Here is a 13,712-nt window from a genome sequence, read left to right as displayed (position 1 = left end):
TCTGCTGCTGGGCCAGCCTTTCCTTGAAACGACAAGGTGACCCAAAGGGAAAAGGTGATGAGTCCTGAAATCTCCTTTTCCAGAATATCTAAATGGATTCTTATACTGAATTCAGGGTACTCATCTGAAGAACAGCTCTGTCGATCTCTACGTTTATTATGCCGGGGAAGAATTATCCTTGTTGTCTTGGAGACGTGATTCCAAATCATTTCCAGCCTGCGAGGATTTCGTAGAGGCTCAGCAAACGAGAACATGGTCGAGAAATACCCGCTCAGCCCAGGGAGGGTAAAAATAAATTGGAGTCTCGGAGGGGGTTTTTGTTCTCCTTTAGCTGAGCCTTGAGCTCCCAACGTGCGTTTTCTCCCACATGTCCTGCAGTGCTGTACCTTGGAAAGCTGGAGGGGATTCAGGGAAGGGGGGATGCGAGAAGCCATTGTACAAAGCATCCTGCTGGGAGCAGCAAAGGAGTGTTTTTCACTGGAGGTCTGGGAGAAGAGGGAGGGCTGCTCCAGCAGGCCCTTCTTCCTTAGGTGCAGCAGAAAATCACCAAAGCAGAAAACAGAATAAACGACCTTTCCCAGTATATATATATTCCATCTTGCTTGGATTCACCTTGGAAGAGATGAGGGGGGGAAAAGCACCTTTCAAAGTGAAGACATCACTTGTCCTCCGAGGAGACCTCCTGCCCCACCAAAAAGCAGTTTGTGCTCTCAGGTGTCCCTGTGTCAGACCTGGGAAGATGCTGCCCAGCAAACGCTCAGCTCTGACACTGCTGCTGGGACCACCAGGCAGTTCAACAGATGAGCTTCTTTCCCAGCCCCAAAACACAGGTGGGGGTCTCCAGGCACTGGGTGAGCCCCTCTTGCTGCGGGCCATGGGGGGGAAGGAGCACTGCTGAGTTTTCTCCTCTCGTGTCACATCAGAGGAAGTTTAAAGGTGAGCTGAAGGAGAGGGGCTGAGGGCAGTTGTGATTACTGGGTCTGAGTATTGGCTGTGGTCCCTCTTAAACAGCCCAAAATTCCAGTGGCTGGAGTTCTTGGCTCTTACAAGTGCTGGGGTCTTGACAGAGAGCTTTTCTCCCGAATGTTTGTTCAAACAAGTGTAAACAAGCACTTCAAGCAGCTTCCATGAAAACACTCTCTCTTTGTTAATAAGGTTGCTCTTCTTGGTGACTCATTCCCTCTTCTGGTGGTTGTCATCAGGGACAGCTCAGCATCCATGGAAAACCCTGAGAACCCAGAATTGGTGTCTTTCAGCCGTTGTTTGCTCTACGGACAGAACCACCAACACTTGCTTCCTCCAGTAAGGGTGTAAAAGCCTCTTGAAGGGGACAAGGTGTGAACTTGGGACCTTTGTAGTGTTGGATACTCCCACAGTTCAGCCACTGGTGTGGATCTGGATGTGGCACAGAGCTCCTGGCTCTTGTTGCACCGTTCCAGGTCTGTCCAGCAGACAGGTCTGTCTGTCAGACTGTTTTCAAAGAGGATTTCTGGTCCGTGGCTCCACTGAGACAGCAGCTCCTGCAGCCCTGTGGCTCCTTGTGCCTCCAGCTGGGCTTGCAGTAGGCTCATCACAATTCCTGCAGCTCTGCTGTCACACGTGCAAGAGGAGCCTCATCCCCTGTACATCCACTGGGAGCAGGGAGAGCATCACCTGGCTGGGGTTACCTGCCTGTAGCCCCAGCAGTGTGTTCATCCCTATCCCAGTTGGAAGCATGGTGGTTGCAGGATGATGAGCTCACTGCTCTTGCTGCTGCTGGGAAACATCACCAAAAAGGAATGACAGCCTTTTTGCCTTGGAAAAGCCATGTGAAGGGGGCTTGGAGTTCGTCCATCCAGGCACCTGAGCCCTGTTCTCCCCCAGGCTGGGCTGCTGACTAACTGGAAGGTGGGAGTTCTCCTCGGCTCCCTTGCACACTCCTGTGGAGCCTGTGACTCACTGCTGGGGTACAGGACTCGTTTGCAGTGCTCTGTGGGAGATGAGGGTGAATTTGGAGTTGGCTTTCTTAGAATCATAGAGTCGTGGAATCATTAAGGTTGGAAAAGACCTTCAAGATCATCAAGCCCAACCATCTACCCAGCAGTACAGTGATTCCTGCTGTGCCTCACCCTGGATGGGTGCTCTGTGCCCCTCTGCCCTGCTCCTGGGGCAGGTGAGCCTGCTGGAGCAATGCAGAGTGGGAAGGCTGACTTTCCCAAAAAGGAAAACAAGCCACAAAAATGCTGGAATTAGGCTGGGATGGGCAGGGGGGTGTATAACCTGAGGTGGGCTGGAGGAGAGGCAGAACCAATGCGAGGCTGTGCTCCCCAAAGGTTGCCTGGGAGCACCATAAATACCACCATAAATAGCAAAAATAGTGGTTTTTAGCCATGGGAACTCACGTTCTGGGCCAGCAAGGTCAGAAAAGGCTTTTATTGAGATCTAGAGCTGTAAATCCTGCGGGTGTGTGGTGCTGGGCCGTGCCTTGTGCAGGGCTGTTGCCATCTGCTGGGCAGCCACAGTGGTTCCTCCAGGAAGCGGCCAGGAAAGCACCTCCTGCACAGCCACAAGAGGGGAATTTGGCTTTCTCTGGAAGCCTTCACCACCCCCAGGCACAACCCCTTTGTCTGCACATCCAGCAGTGAGTCCTACAGCGTGGTGGGAGTGGATCTGGGGGGTAAAAATCAGTGCTGGCGAGGTCTCTCATGTAGCTGTGTTCTGGGAGCTGGGGAAACTCCTGCATTTCCCAGCCTGCCTGTCCACAGGCACAGCTGGAAGAATTCCAGCTCAGAACGTTCTGTGAAATTCTATGAGACAGTGAGCAGCAGCTTTCAGGTTAACACACCATCCCTGTGAAACTGTGGCCTCTGTTAAAGCTGGAATTTCTTCCCATGTGGAGCAATTGAATTTAATGCTTCTTTGAGGGCAGAAATCAGTGAGGCAATTGAAAGCCACGTTGCTGGATTTCTCCAGCTGCTCAGAGCTTCTGCAAAGGGGACTTAGAGACCTGCAGGCTTCAGCTGTGTGTTGGAACACAGATGCTGTTGTGAGAGCACGTGGTGACCACGGCTCAGGTGGGTGGGAGCTGTTCCCAGAGGCATTGGCTGTCATTCCTTATGGATTGTGTTTTGCAAGGAGCCCACGTGGGTGGTTGTATGAGTCTGCTGTAGGCTCATTGTGGCCCCTCCTAGTAGCCCTACTGTGGACCTTCTGAGCCCTCCTTTTTTAGGGCAGACTCCTGGGAAAGATCTTTGCCTTCCCTAAGGCAGAGACCTGGTGAGCACGGAGCATTTGGAGTGTGTTTGCTGCCTTGGGAGGGACCTGCTTTGCAATCCACAGCTTTTTACGTGAGGTTTCTTCTCCTCTGCCTCTCCACACCACTGTTACCACGAGACGTGTGTCTGGTAGAGGCCAACTAGTGTGAAAAGACAGGGTTAAGCTTTGTAACCTCCTCTGAGCTGACTGAGGGGCTCAAAGCACCAGGACAGACCTGGGTTCAGCTCTCCAGCTCTGCCAGGGACTTCCTGGGGTGTTTCCTGACTATCCCAACACAGGTATGAAGGTCCCACAGCGGTGGTGGGGATGGGGAGATGGAGATGAGAGCTCAGGTTTTCTTTATTGGTGCCATTCCCTCATTCTGGACTGGTCTCAACAGGCTTCTGGTCACAGGGCTGACCCAAAGGGCTGACCCAAAAGCACTGCTGTGTCTGAGTGAAAGGTCACAAATCCCTCCCCAGGTTGGCTGCTGGAATTGGTGACAGTTTTGTCCTGAACAGCTGGTGCACTCAAAATCTTGTGGGTGGCCAGAACTGTAGGGCTGTGGAGTGTGACAGAGGCAGTTCAGTGTCTGTTCATCTGCCTGTCCCTTGGGGAAGCACGTGGAGCCCTGAGCAATGTCCCCACTGTCTGCAAAGCCTTTCTGCTCCCCTGCACAGAGAGACAGAGGGAGCTGCTCATCCCATTCGCATGTGGAGCAATGTCACTGTGAGGGAACAGCCCGTGTTATCCTTGTGTTCACAGAATCATGGAATGGTTTGGGTTGGAAGGACCTTAAAGATCATCCAGTCGCACCCCCTGCTGTGGGCAGGGACACCTTCCACTAGCCCAGGTTGGTCCAAGCCCCGTCCAACCTGGCCTTGGACACTTCCAGGGATGGGGCAGCCACAGCTTCTCTGGGCAACCTGTGCCAGGGCCTCCCCACCCTCACAGGGAACAATTCCTTCCCAATATCCCATCTAACCCTGCCCTCTGTCAGTGGGAAGCCATTCCCCCTTGGCCTGTCCCTCCATCCCCTGTCCCAAGTCCCTCTCCAGCTCTCCTGGAGCCCCTTTAGGCACTGGAAGGGGCTCTCAGCTCTCCCTGGATCCTTCTCTTCTCCAGGTGAGCACCCCCAGCTCTCCCAGCCTGGCTCCAGAGCAGAGGGGCTCCAGCCCTTGGAGCATCTCCGTGGCCTCCTCTGGACTCTCTCCAGCAGCTTCATATCTTTCTGATGTTGGACCCCAGACCTGGAGGCAGCTCTGAGGTGGAGTCTCACCTGAGCAGGGAAGAGGGGCAGAATCCCCACTCCCCTGCTGCCCACACTGTTATTAGACAGAAAAAAGTACCATTATCAAATCACTAAAACTGCTGGACTGAACTCCCAAATGAGTCTGTGGTTATAACTTGGTAACTAAAAACCTGAAAATACCAAGGAGATTTATTTCTTGTGTAGACTCAGTGCTGCGTAGGGGGAAGGATGGGAATGTAGATCAGGCACAAATGTTCCTGAAGGCAGGACCTGAGTGCAGGGTTAGGGAGAGACATTTCTTTGCTGGTCAGAAAAGATCCTGGTTGAAGTGTTTGCCTTGTACAAAACAGGCTATAAGGAGTTTGGAAAACACAGACCTTGAAGCCTTATCTTGAACTGTGAGCAGAGTGTGTCGGACTGGGAAACGTGGGAGCTGGGCCGTGGGACACTGGGCAGGACTGGGAGAGGAGAGGGGCCAACGCTGGAAGCAAAGGTGTCTCAGTAAGAGTTTGGGAAGTAAAATGGGCAGTGGTTGAGGTTTTCTAAAAGCTTTAGTGTAAGGGTGTCTGATTTTGGGCTCTCACAGGGGTTCTTGCTGCACACAAGAGGAGCAGAAGGGCTGTGACTTGCCCTGTTGAGGAGCAGATCCAGGCAGGGCTCAGAGCAGAGCTCGTGTTAAAGCATAACTCCCTCCTACCCTGCTCGTGAGCAGCAATCCAGGCTGCTTTTGGACTCAGCACAGAAGGTCAACTGGTTATCAAGGTGCAAGACACTTGCAGTCAGTGCTGCTGAGTCGTGGGTTCTGCTGGCAGCTCTGCCCCTCAGGAAGGATGTGGACAAGAGGACAGCAAGGATAACCCGGAGAAAACGTGATTTGGGAAGGTAATGGAAGGAAATAAATTTGCTTAGGCTGGACAGGCAGGACTGAAGGAGCCTGAGGCTTGAAATATGTGAGGTTCCTGTGGAGAGGGAACAGAAAAACAGACAAAACCCCCAACACTTGTGGGTTTGAGCAGTGCATTGCACAGCCTGTGCTGCCAAGGCCTTTGCCTCTGTATGCCGAGGGCTGCCATGGGGAAGGGAGGATCCAGTGGATCAGCTCACTGTGGGGAAGGGAGAATCCCATGGATCAGCCATGGCTCTGGCTCTGCTGGGCTTCTCTTTGCAGGGAGCAGCTGCTGGGGTGTGCCCTCGGGCAGCATTGGGGTGTTTGTAAACTCGGCTGGCACCCGTGACTGAGGCCTCAGCCCTTCTTTGGGGTCAATATTGTCATTGCCTACCACAGATCACGCTCTGAGTCACCCACAGGTGATTATCAGCAGGAAAGTGCTTCTGATCTTCCCCTGCTGAGCAAGCCAAGCATTATTTACCCCTCTATTGGTGGCTATAAGGAAGGAATTTGTCATTTAATGCTTAAATATTCACCAGAAGTACCAGGAAGGCTGAGATAAGCCTCTATAGGTCGTCTTCAGATTTAACCTCTTTATTTGGGGGCGGTTTCACGGGAAAGGGAAGCATGAGCACCTGGAGCAGGGCTGGCCAGGGCGTGGGGCTTTGGAGCCGTGCTTTTATTTTGGAATTCCCACCAGCGAGAGGCTGTGGTCACACGGCAGGGAAGTGTGGCTGAGCTCCCGCTCCTTATCGGGGAGCTCGGGAACAAAAGGCGCTCTGTTGGGACCGGCACTCGCTCCCTGCCGTCTCCTGGACTTTGCTTCCCTCCTGTTCCCTCCTGCCTCCCAGGAGCAGGCGGCAGCTCCCGGCTGGGAGCGCTCCCGGAGCTGGGGTGGACTCGGAGGCGATGTGTCCACAGGTGGGTTTGGGGGCTAACATGGAATGGGCTAACATGGGATTGGGTTTCTAGAGGGAGGCAGGTCTGTGGTGCCAGGGATGTGCCCTCAGCTCTGGAGGTGCCGGGAAGGGGCAGGTTGGGATCTATGTGACTCCTTACACAGGCAGTGTAGGACAAGGGGGGATGGTTTAAATAAAAGAGGAGAGATTTAGATGGGATGTCAGGAAGGAATTCTTGGCTGTGAGGGTGGTCAGGCCCTGGCACAGGTTGCCCAGAGAAGCTGTGGCTGCCCCATCCCTGGAAGTGTCCAAGGCCAGGTTGGACGGGGCTTGGAGCAACCTGGGCTAGTGGAAGGTGTCCCTGCCCATGGCAGGGGATGGAACAAGATGACCTTTGAGGTCCCTTCCAACCCAAACTATGCCATGATTCTGTGATTCCATGATGTAACTTCACAGTCCTCTCTCTCTGCCTGGGTCCTCTCAGGGGAGTTGGACCAGGAGGAACAGTGCCTGCAGGCTTTGGGGGTGCTGGGACAGTGTGCAAGATGTGGTGTTTTGTGAGTTGTTGTTTGGTTTGGGGTTTTCTGAGCTGTGTGGGTGTTTTCCATTTGCCCCAGCAGATGCAGGGTGGTTCTGTCGCCCAGCCCTGAGGGGTATAACTGAGTGTAATACCCTCAAACCCCAGCTTCAGGGACCGAGTTGTGAAAGCTGCCTTTGCCCGGGGCTGAGCACAGGCTCCCTGGCTTCCATGAGAAGCTGACATTGCCTGAATATGTGGGATGAGGCAAATGTTGTGGCCCAGAGCTCAGTGCCATGCTGCCCCCCATGTGGGGTGACGTGGTGGTGCAGTGGCTTTTTGGAGGCTGAGCTGTCGTGGGCTGTTCCCAGGGCTTTGGGGGTGGCTGCATTAATGTAGGCTCACGTGGATCTATAAACACAACTATCTCCCTGTCCCTGGCTCCCTGGCAGGAGTGTTCCAAACCTGGCACTGGCACTGCTGTCCTGGCCACAGGGTGTCCTTGGAGGGTGATTTTTGTAGCTGGCTCCTCTCCCCCCCCTCCTGTATGCAGTCAGGGCTGGAGCTCTTCAGAAACAGGCTCACACTGCTGGGAAAACAGAGTTGTTTATCCTTTTCCTCGTCTCTCACCTCCCCTCCCAACCTTCCGAGTGTTTGTGGCCGAGGACAGCAGAGCTTTGGGATGTCGGGACAGATCCAGGGACCAGCCCCATGGAAAATGCCTGCAAGGAACCTCCCTGGGAGCCAGACTTTGCTCTCCTCTCCAAGGCAACGCCTTACCAGAGCTTGGGCTGAAGCTTCTGTCCATCACAGATCAAAGCTGAGCCTGGTCCTGCCTGGACCTTGCAGGTGACTCCCAAGAGTCTCGTTTCCTCTCCTCATACTCCAGCAGCCTTTTTTAAATCCACGTGGGGTTTACAGCACTTTACAACATCTAATCAAATAGTCTTTACTGCCATGTGTAATCCCACGCCTGCAATAGATGAGCTGCTGCTGGAGAAGGCTCCTAAAGCACTTCATCATCTCACCTGTTTCATCCGGGCACATTACATCATCCCAACGCTGATTTCAGCCAGTTATTTCCTTCTAGAAGCAGAAATGCTCACCTGGGCTTCCAGATCCCTGGAGGTTTGCTTTGAATAGGCAGAGATGCTTCCAGGTGGCCCATGCATGTCCTGCTCAGCCAGGGGGAAAATATTTCCCTGGGGAAAATACCTGGTAGAGGAGCTGGAACCTCAGTCAGATCTTGATCCTGTTCTAGTTCGGGAGCTGTGTGTGTGCACCAGTCCCAGTTTTAAGGTCTGAGGTTTGCCTGAAGCATCTGAGGGTATGTTTTATTTGATAAAAACTTAAAATACACTGATATTGGTGACACCAACCCCATTCTGAATGTGTTGGAGACATCCCTGGCAAGTTCCCTGGGGTGCTTGTAGCCCAGCCTTGCTGCCCCAAACCCATGAATATCTTTAAAGTGTATGTGGGGGGTTTTTAAGCAGGAAAAAGTGTTTACTTTCTGCCTGCTCCCAGAAAGGCTGAAGGAGAGCCAGGTTTTTAAAGGGTCAGTGCACAACCAGCTGCTTGTGAGGCTGTAAATAAGAACTGTCTGCACCCACACCTTTGCCCAGGGACAGAGACTTGGCTTGGCTTTGCTCTGTCAGGCATTTGGCAATACCTAAACCCCCTTGGTTTGCCTATCTCCTCCTGGCATCTCTTCTTGAGGTTTAGTTACTTATTCTGTGATGAAACATAAAGCAAAGTTCTCCACGCTCATGCTCAGGAGAAGCACTTTGTTTAAAGTTTCAACTGCTGCTTAACTCACTGGTCACACAGGTTTAACTTTAATAGGGCTCCTGCATTTGAAATCTCATCTAGGATGGTGTCACAAGGGAAAAAAATAATTTTTAAATAATAAATTTGTGCATATCTTTGGTGGGCCTGAAGGGTGCTGTCCTGGTAGCCACTTCTACCCCTAAGGGCTTGCTCCCTCATCCAGCCTGAGGGATATACCAGAAATATTGGTGTTTCCCATGGTTAAGGTGTTCTGGAACAGTGTGATAGATAAATCACAGAATCATGGAATGGTTTGGGTTGGAAGGGATCTTAAAGATCATCTCATTCCAACCCCTAACTAGGGTCACAGTTCAGCTCCTGGTTATTCCTCACGTTGAGGGAGTCAGCAGTAACCACAGCAGGGCAGGTTTTAACCAAATTACTTGTGAATTGGAGTGTTATGGGGCTTTTGGCTTCTTTCAGTAGTTGTCTTTACTTTGTGCTCATAATAATACTTCAATGTATACTTAATTCAAGCTTTTCCAGTGAGAGGGGGGGGATTGTATTTAAAAAAAAAACCAACAAAAAACCCAAACAATCACAGCAGCATTTATTTTAGAGTCTGCAAGCAAAGTGATTTCCAGTTTGGCATTAAATCTTTTTCAAAACAGGCAAAAGGAGGGTAAATCTGCAGGTGGAGGTGGCTGCTGTCCCCTCTTGGGCCCTCTCTGTCCCTGAGCCATCCAGGCAGGCCAAGCCTCTGCTTCCCTCCTCGAGCATTAATGGCCTTTCTAGGAAGCACAGCATAAATCCAGTGAAGCGCTTAAGCAAGTCCCAGCTTTAGGTATATAAGTGTTTTTGGTGGATTTATGCTTTTTAAAGTGGGTGGAGATTTTAGAGGCTTTGATTTTCCTCTCAAAGGCTGGTGAAAGTCTCTTTCTCCCCCTGTCTTCTCCTGAGGCTGACTTTACACTCCAGTTCTGTGCAGGTTTATGTCATGTTTAACTTCAGGGTGGTGTCCTGATGAGGTGCTGGTGTCCATAAGTCAGGTGGAAGCTGAGCCAAGCTTCCAAGAGGAGCTCCTGGCTGTCTCCATCCACCACTGTGCTGAGTGGGCTGAGGAGAGTGCTCGGGGAGGAAAGCAGAGATGGACTGGGTCATTTTGCTGCTCCCCTGTGTCCTTGTGGAATAGGAACTGCTCTTGAGCAGCTCTGTCTCCATCCCTTTCAAGTTTTTTATCCCTTTTTGGCCCTGGGAGTGTCCAAGGCCGGGTTGGATGGAGCTTGGAGCAACCTGGGCTAGTGGAAGGTGTCCCTGACTATGGCAGGGGTTGTGACAAGATGAGCCTTGAGGACACTTCCAACCCAAACCACTCTATGATTCTGTCAGTACAGGACTTTGAGACATGTTGTTTTCTCAGAATTCCTTGGGAAAAGCCCTGAAAGCTGCTCTGTGGGCTCTCTGGCCAAGGAAGAGAGGTTTGCTTCAGTTGTGCCTGTGTTCAAACTGCTGCTGCTCTGCCCTGCTGCTGTGCTGGAGGGCATCTCGTCACAGAGGGATCCCCTCAGGTGAACTTCACATGGAGCAAAAGGCTTTTCATGAGCAGCTCTTTATTTGGAGGCCAGCCAGGAGGGTTCCCATCCCTCTGCCCAACACCTCCAGTGACAGCTGAGGTGCTGGAGCTCAGCACCAGCACTGACAGATCCCATATTATTATTATCCACTGACAGAACCAAAAATAATTTGATTTGTTCTGAGGCGTGCTGGGGAAATCCCCAAATGTTGGAAAAGGAGTTGGCACTGTGATGGCTTTCAGAGAGGTTTTCTCCTGGTGCTCCCATGGTTCTCCTTCAAACATAGGGATGGTTCTGAGCTCAGAGGGGATTGTCCCTGCCCATGTGTATGAACAGGCAGAACTGAAGGTGAACACCTGCCTGAGGGGCAGAACTGGGAGGAAAACCCTCTTCTCCATTCTCATATCATGGTCTCTTAAAAGCCAAATCCTGCTGCTTTCCTGGAGCCTGCTCAGGTGATGGATTTGAGATGCTGTTCCAGCTGAAATGTGGAGATTTGAGTCCCTGCAAATGAGACTGTAATGAAGATTTATAAACCAGCTTATTTGCTGTTGAGGGATGGAAGGTGTTACCAGACAGGGCAAAAAAAAAAAGTGCTTTAAGGGCTAACTGGTAGTTTTGAATGGTGGTTTTTGCAGGGAATTCAGATTAATAAGGTGTCCTCTTGGAATGGAGTGGGAGAAAGCAGCGGGGATCGGAACTGCTGAGTCAGCAGTGGGTAATCCATTCCTGCCCTTGCCAAATCCATACTGGCTCACAACAAAAGCCTCCCTCCAACTCTTATTTAGTCTGTATTTCTGTGATCTGCTTTCCAAACGCTGCAAAGGCTGGGGTGCACCCCGGGGTGCCGACAGAACAGCACCTGGATGCGGGGTGGATTTAGGAGGTTGGATTTCTGTGCTTGGAAATGTAACCCAGCCAAAGTTCGCTGCCTCACACGTATTTTGTCCTGCTCGGCCGTGAATCCACGTAGCTGTAGGATCTTATTTTTTGCCTCTTGTGCTTTCTTTCTGCCAGGCAAATGAGGTGACTGACAGTGCTTACATGGGCTCGGAGAGCACGTACAGCGAGTGCGAAACCTTCACGGATGAGGACACCAGCACACTGGTCCACCACGAGATGCACGACGAGGTGGAGACAGACAGTGCCATCGACTCCACCGTGCACTCGGAATTCACAGACCCCATCGAGGAGCCGGAGCACGGGTGAGTGGGAACAGCAAGGAGAGAAACCCACCGTGCAGGGCAGGAAACTGGGAGCAGACCAGGATCGAGGGAGACGCAGCCCGAGGATGTAAAATCTGAGTGGGCCGAGTCTGTCTTGCTGAAACTTGGTTTGTTCTTTGTGTTTGGAACTTTATGCAAGACCAAAATAGCTCTTCTTGAAAAATAATGGTAATAAGTAGGCTGCACCATGTGTAGGCTGTTTTGGAGCTCGGCCTGGCAATCTCTTTGAGTTAATCGTTGCTTGCCTTGGGAGATCTTCTGTACCCTCATTAGCATCTTTAGCCTCTAAAATAACTTCTCAGGTGATCCAAACACCTGAAAGACTTGCAGTTTTTAATCTTTCACTTAAACCAGAAACACGACATGTAATTTTCAAGTCAGGAGGGGAACTCATCCTATTTTTGTTTTCCCTAAAAACATGCGTGTGCCCTTTGATGTGCAACCACCTCCTGTAATAACTAGTTTGAAACTTGTGCCTGAAGCACAGAAACGTGAGCTGAGATCTCCTTCCCTGGGTCTGAACCGCTGCTGGCAAAACTGCTCCTGGGCCCACCTCATTTTTGGGGGAAAAGGGGAGTTTGGGGTGAAACTGGGATGCTGGCAGGAGGAAGGGAGGGAATAACTCCTTTAGGATCGTGGAAACATGGAATGGTTTGGGTTGGAAGGGACCTTAAAGTCCATCTCGTTCCACCCCCTGCCATGGGCAGGGACACCTTCCACTAGCCCAGGTGCTCCAAGCCCTGTCCAACCTGGCCTTGGACACTTCCAGGGATGGGGCAGCCACAGCTTCTCTGGGCAACCTGTGCCAGGGCCAACCTGGTTGGTGACCCAAGAGCACCAAAACCTCTGGAATCATCTTTGCTTAAGGTCTGATAAAGTACAGAATTACCTTTGACCAAAAACACATCGCCCAGGCTTGATGCTCTGGGGAGTCCTCACAGTTCTCATTGTTTTTTTTGGAAACACCAGGCTTCCCTCCCGCCCCAAAATCCATCTGGGAACGTCAGGGATGCAGCGAGCAGCGCTGCCGCGGCCTCGGCGCCGGGGCTGAAAGGGTGCCGTGGATTAGAGCAGAAATGAGATTATCTGGCCTGGCTCTTCTCACCCCAGCGCCTGCAGCTCAGTGACAGTTAATTTGGGACATAATCGGCCGTGAGCTCCGGGGCAGCGAGCGGGGGGACCCGGCGGGGCCATGGCGGCCTGCGTGCGCTCCCGGCCCCTGCCGAGGGTGACGTGCCTTGGATTCACCTGCCTGTAGGTACCAAATGCTTTGCTTGGGAACTCTTATCGTAAGGTGACGTTGTTCTTGGGGCTTCCCGAGTCTGGGCTCTCAGCACAGGAAGGATATAGACCTGCTGGAAAGAGTCCAGAGGAGGCCATGAAGATGCTCCGAGAGCCGGAGCCCCTCTGCTCTGGAGCCAAGCTGAGAGAGCTGGGGGGGTTCACCTGGAGAACAGAAGGCTCCAGGGAGACCTGAGAGCCCCTTCCAGGGCCTAAAGGGGCTCCAGGAGAGCTGAAGAGGGACTGGGGACAAGGGCCTGGAGGGACAGGACAAGGGGCAATGGCTTCCCACTGCCAGAGGGCAGAGTTAGATGGGATATTGGGAAGGAATTGTTCCCTGTGAGGGTGGTGAGGCCCTGGCACAGGCTGCCCAGAGAAGCTGTGGCTGCCCCATCCCTGGAAGTGTCCAAGGCCAGGTTGGACGGGGCTTGGAGCAACCTGGGCTGGTGGAAGGTGTCCCTGCCCAGGGCAGGGGGTGAGATGAGGTGGGCTTTAAGGTCCATCCAACCCAAAACATTGTGGGATTCTGTGATTCACTGCTGTTTCCAGTGTGGGTTTGGGAATGTCAGGTGTCCTTTGGGTGCTCTGTCCAAGCACAGTGGTACCTGTTGCCAGGTGTGTTAATTGTGTGCAAATTCCAGATAGCCAAAAATATAAGGAAAAGCTTCATTTGACTTAAGGATTTGAATGGTTTGAGATGGAAGTCTCTGGAAGTGTGTTCCCAAGGTGTTGAGGGTTGGTTTTGGTGCCATCAAACCCCACACAGGAGGGTGCAGAGCTCTTCCAGGGACCAGTCTGACCAGTGCAGGTGGTGGGCTGGAGCAGAGCTTCACCATCACTTCTCAGGAGCTCTTGAAACTCAACATACCTTAGGTGGTTTGAGCTTAAGTGGTCATTTAGGCTTTGTGTAGTAAAGATTACTTGGACTGTGGATCTTGAAGCTGCTGGAGCCCCCAGAGGTGAATAGGAAATACTGTTTACTGCTCAAAGCATCCTGGGCTGAGGGTTTCCAGGTGCCTGATCAGATCTGCTTCTGTACGGTGCTTGTCAAACCACAGCCCCAGATTTAG

The 13,712-nt window shown here is 52.1% G+C and overlaps 1 protein-coding gene across 6 annotated transcripts in view; it reads left to right on the top strand.

The window, feature by feature from the left end:
* The window catches only part of RAB11FIP3 (RAB11 family interacting protein 3), a 77,938-nt gene that overhangs the window by 40,868 nt on the left and 23,358 nt on the right, over positions 1-13,712 (top strand). For 4 of the 6 annotated variants that reach the window (XM_027683536.1, XM_027683537.1, XM_027683538.1 and 1 more), the window contains one exon: positions 11,153-11,340. In XM_027683536.1, the coding sequence (XP_027539337.1) occupies positions 11,153-11,340 (188 nt within the window). Of the gene's footprint in view, positions 1-5,219; positions 5,369-6,046; positions 6,297-11,152; positions 11,341-13,712 lie in introns of those variants that run through there. The other 2 variants (XM_027683541.1, XM_027683540.1) reach the window with 2 other exon arrangements.

This window comes from Neopelma chrysocephalum, unplaced genomic scaffold (assembly GCF_003984885.1).
Source record: "Neopelma chrysocephalum unplaced genomic scaffold, ASM398488v2 Primary Assembly neopelma1_65, whole genome shotgun sequence".
In the NCBI taxonomy this organism is placed as follows: Eukaryota; Metazoa; Chordata; class Aves; order Passeriformes; family Pipridae; genus Neopelma; species Neopelma chrysocephalum.
Note: the sequence above shows the minus strand (reverse complement) of the source record. Positions and strands in the feature narration are given on the sequence as shown.